The sequence below is a fragment of the Condylura cristata genome, unplaced genomic scaffold (genome assembly GCF_000260355.1).
Source record: "Condylura cristata isolate star-nosed mole 26May11 unplaced genomic scaffold, ConCri1.0 scaffold00037, whole genome shotgun sequence".
Taxonomy (NCBI): Eukaryota; Metazoa; Chordata; class Mammalia; order Eulipotyphla; family Talpidae; genus Condylura; species Condylura cristata.
In genome coordinates, this window is record NW_004567138.1 from 2,660,546 (window position 1) to 2,664,561 (window position 4,016).

General features: G+C 50.2%; 1 protein-coding gene across 1 annotated transcript in view; it reads left to right on the forward strand.

The window, feature by feature from the left end:
* Positions 1-24: 24 nt before the first annotated feature.
* Positions 25-4,016, forward strand: part of GMPR (guanosine monophosphate reductase) — a 49,165-nt gene continuing 45,173 nt past the window's right edge. The window contains exon 1 of the mRNA XM_004693302.2: positions 25-179. Coding sequence (XP_004693359.1) covers positions 93-179 — 87 coding nt within the window. The 5' untranslated portion in view covers positions 25-92. The remainder of the gene's footprint in view (positions 180-4,016) is intronic.

The window sequence follows — 4,016 nt, forward strand, 5'->3', positions numbered from 1 at the left end:
CCCCGGCGGCCTCCCGGTGCCCGCCCAGCGTCGGCGCTGCAGGGAGGAGCTGCTGGCGCCCGCCGCTACGGCCGAGCGCGACCCTCCGCACCATGCCCCGCATCGATGCGGACCTCAAGCTGGACTTCAAGGATGTCCTACTCCGACCCAAGCGAAGCAGCCTCAAGAGCCGATCCGAGGTGAGCCCCTTGGAAAAGGCGCCGGGGTTGGGGTCCTTTTCTCCCGCGGCGCCGGGCAGGGGCTGGAAGGCGGAGGGACGCCTTAACCTAGCCCGTTCCTACGGGTGATGGAGGGTAAGGGGCGCTGACCCGCTTTTCTCCCCCCCCTGCACGCCTCCTGAGCAAGGGAGCGCCAGCTGGTTCCCTGCCAGGACCGGAGGTGTCTTCAAGGGGCCCGTTTCGGGCCTCAAATTGGAGACATATCCGGCTGGGTGGGCAGGAGGGAAGTAGACATTCGAACTGGATCTCCGAGGGGCGAAGCGCCAGTGGCCAGCTGATTAGAAAGAATGGGGAGGGGAGAGGGGAGGTGCCTAGTACCCGGGAAGCGCGGTGGAGCTGGTTAGGAAGGGGGAGGAAAATCAAGTAAAGCTCCTGGTTGTTTGGCAGTGTCTCTCAGTGCGGAGGTCTGTGCTGCATTCGTGTTCGGGTTCAGCAGCAGAATTTCTATAAAACGTCTGAAGCTCCAGGACAAAAGCTCTGGGTTTACTTTCCGCCTTCAGTGAATGGCCTTGTTGAGAGGACAGGCTGGAGACGCAGGCTCTGAACACCCGCTTAATGACAGCCTCCAGGCCAGCTGGGTCCTGGAGAAGCTGAAAGAATCTGGGTGCAGGTGTAAGGATGGGGGTGGGGGTTGGAAAAAGGAAGTGGTTGCCTGGAGCAGTTTTGCTGGTTCTCCTTAATGAAGTTTAAGCCTGGGGAAACAGGTGGAGACTGGACTGGAATGGCCCTGGGGGAGGGCGCAGGAAGCTGGGGCCAGCCAGGACGAAGGTCAAATTCTGAAGGATAAACTAGTTGTCCAGAAAGCAGAGTCTCTGGTGCTGTTGACCTTGGCTTTGTCTAGCCTGCTGGGAGCTGGAGAGGAAGATAGCAAGCTGGGTTGAGTCTGGAGGTCCTGGCCCAGCCTGCTGCTTGCTCCTGCCCACTCCACATCATTATAAATATCCCCCTCAGCAAAGGATTCAGGGCCTGCCTTTGCCAGCCCTAACTGCAGCGCCTGGTGCTACCAGCTGAAGGCGATTTAGAATTGGGTACACTTTACCCAAGTCTAGAAGCAAATCACTTTCTCAAGCAGGCTGATTGGCCAGGACTGGGTCTTTGGGAAGGCTTAGACCTTATCACCCTTCACTGGGTGGTCTCCTCAGGTGCAAAGGAGCAGGCTAAATCTTGGAAGAAAAAAGACAATTTGGATGGCATGACCTGGCTGGTCAGATCAAGATGAGATGTGAGTATTTGTAGACTAAAATTTGGTGTCCTGGATAGTCTCTAAGTATTTATTCACAATTCACAGAGAGAAGCTTCAAGGGGAAAAAAGTGCATTTAAAACAAGGATATGGGCCCTCCCTGGTGGTGTAGCGGGTTAAAGCATAGCACTGCAAGCTCTCTGCAGCAGCTTCAGTGTGAGTTTGATCCCCAGCCTGGGAGGTGGTCCACCTGGTGTGGCAGACCTCTCCTGACCCGCCTGCTGCTCCCCTCAACAGTGTTCTTTGTCAATCTGCCTGTTCTGCTCCCCACCCTGTCTCTGGTGAATCCTCTCCCTGCCCCTGCACCGCTGGCCTGTACCCTGGTTCTGTGTGCATAAATAAATAAATCTTCAAAAAAAAAAAACTAAAATCCTTAAAAAAAATAATGTTTTTCTTCACCCAGTAAACATCTTGAGAAGGAAAACATTTGAAATTTATGTAATAGGCTGAATTATTCCTTCCTAGGGAATAGTATGACATCATGCATCATTTGGTTTCATAATTTGGGCTTGTTGCACCTATGAATGTTGTTCCAGCTTCCAAAGGCACCTTGAAATCTACAAGTACATATTGAAGTAAGAACTATGTGCCCTTGAAAAATGTCTTCTTGTTTTTACTTTTGTGGGAGTTTGCTGGCTTGGAGCCTGGAAACCTGAGTTAACTGGCATTGCGTTTTCAGTTGGTGCCCTTAAAAGTGTGATTGCCTGGCTGGCCTCCCCTTATCTTTCACAGGGCAACCCCGACATGAAATGGGTTGCCTGATTGTGGGTCCTCACCTGTGCACTTAAAAGTGACTTATAATAAGACTCAACTGCTGGCATACACAGAAGGTTAATAAAGGGTCTATTTCCAGAAATAGGGGAAATGAGGAAATGATTATTTCAGGGAAAAAGAGAGGGCGATAAATTGGTAATGTGTCCGACCAGGTCTACCAACCTGGAATCCCAGTGGCACGCTGAGAGCAGACGAAAGCCAAGCGCCCAGAGGAGCAAGCGGAGCGAGACCGCCCCACAGCCTACAGGTCTGGCTTGATATCAAAGCTGGCTGCTTTACTTCACCATCAGGTGCCAGCGTCCTCCCTTCTGAGATGCTGGGATTTGTAGTTTCCATGTCTTGATGGCTTTGGTCTGGAGTGGGGGTAGAGTCTGCAAATCCTCTGGTGATCCTTCAGGGCATCCTTTCCCCCTAAAAATTTGATTGCCTGAGGGCCCTCCCTGGTGGCGCAGCGGGTTAAAGCCCAGCACTGAGAATCTAAAGCCGCTTCCTCATGAGTTCGATTCCCGCCTGCCCCGGAGGTGACCACATGGCGTGGCAGACCTCTCCTGACCCGCCCGCTGCTCCCCTCAGCAGTGTACTTCATCGATGTGCCTGTTCTGCACTCCACTCTGTCTCTGGTGAATTCTCTCACCCTCCACATCTCTGGCCTGTATCCCAGTTCTGTATGCACAAATAAAATCTTAAAAAAAAAAAAAAAAAAAAAACAAAAATCCTTTTAAAAAAAAAAAAAATTTGATTGCCTGCTTCCGTGGTGTTGAGGCATCTAGTTATCCCTCTCCAAGTTCCTTATGGATGCCTAGAATTTCTTGTAGGCAGGTAAAAACTTTTCTTTGCAGATAGAAACTTAAAATATGACCCTCCCTGGTGGCTCAATGGGTTAGGATGCAGCATTAGCTGTCAGCCAGCCTCAAGCTAGCCGCAGCCGCTTCAGTGCAAGTTCGATCCCCAGCCCAGGAGGTGACCCACATGGCCCTGCTTTCCTCTCCTGACCCACCCGCTGCTCCCTTCAGCAGTGTACTTCCTCGAGCAGCCAGTTCTGCTCCCCACTCTGGTGAGTCTTCTCTGCTCCTGCACCTCTGCCTTGTACCCCAATTCTACCTGCATAAATAAATCTTAAAAAAAACAAACTTAAAGATATATGTTCTCCGGTGGAAGTAATATCTTCATGCAAATAAGTTGACTGATCTTAACCAGGTTGCAGATCTGAGTGGACCCAGGAGAGAAAACACAATGGAGAGCAGAGTCTGGCTGGGGAGAGTTTTGACAGTGGACAAGATTTTTTTATAATTGCAGCAGATTTGCAATGAGGCAATCATTAGGCAGTCGAGGGAAAGGCAAAGTGATCTTCCACTCTGCCATTTTAGTCTAGTTTTAGTGACATGAAATGAATTAGAAGCCGACAGGGAGAACGGCAGGTGGCTGTTCTGTGCTCAGAGCAGGGGTTAGTCCACTCTCATCACCTGTCCATCCATCGCAGGCACCCATAGTGTCACAGGTCTGCGGAACGCAGGAATAAAGTGTCACAGGGTTACATGGAGGCATTTGGACAACTTTTTCAGAGCCAAGGCTTGTTTATTGATTGAGGCAAGATGCATGTTTTAATTCGACATAATGAGCAGTTGACATCATTCTCTGACTCACTCCCAGAGTTTTTTCTTTCCTAAGATCCTTCTGATTTTAACCTCCCAGGCTCATCTTTTTTTTTTTTTTTTTTTTCTTTATTTTTTTTTTCTAGAACTGGGGTACATTTCATGCCACTGTTTGTTTAGAAATCCTAACC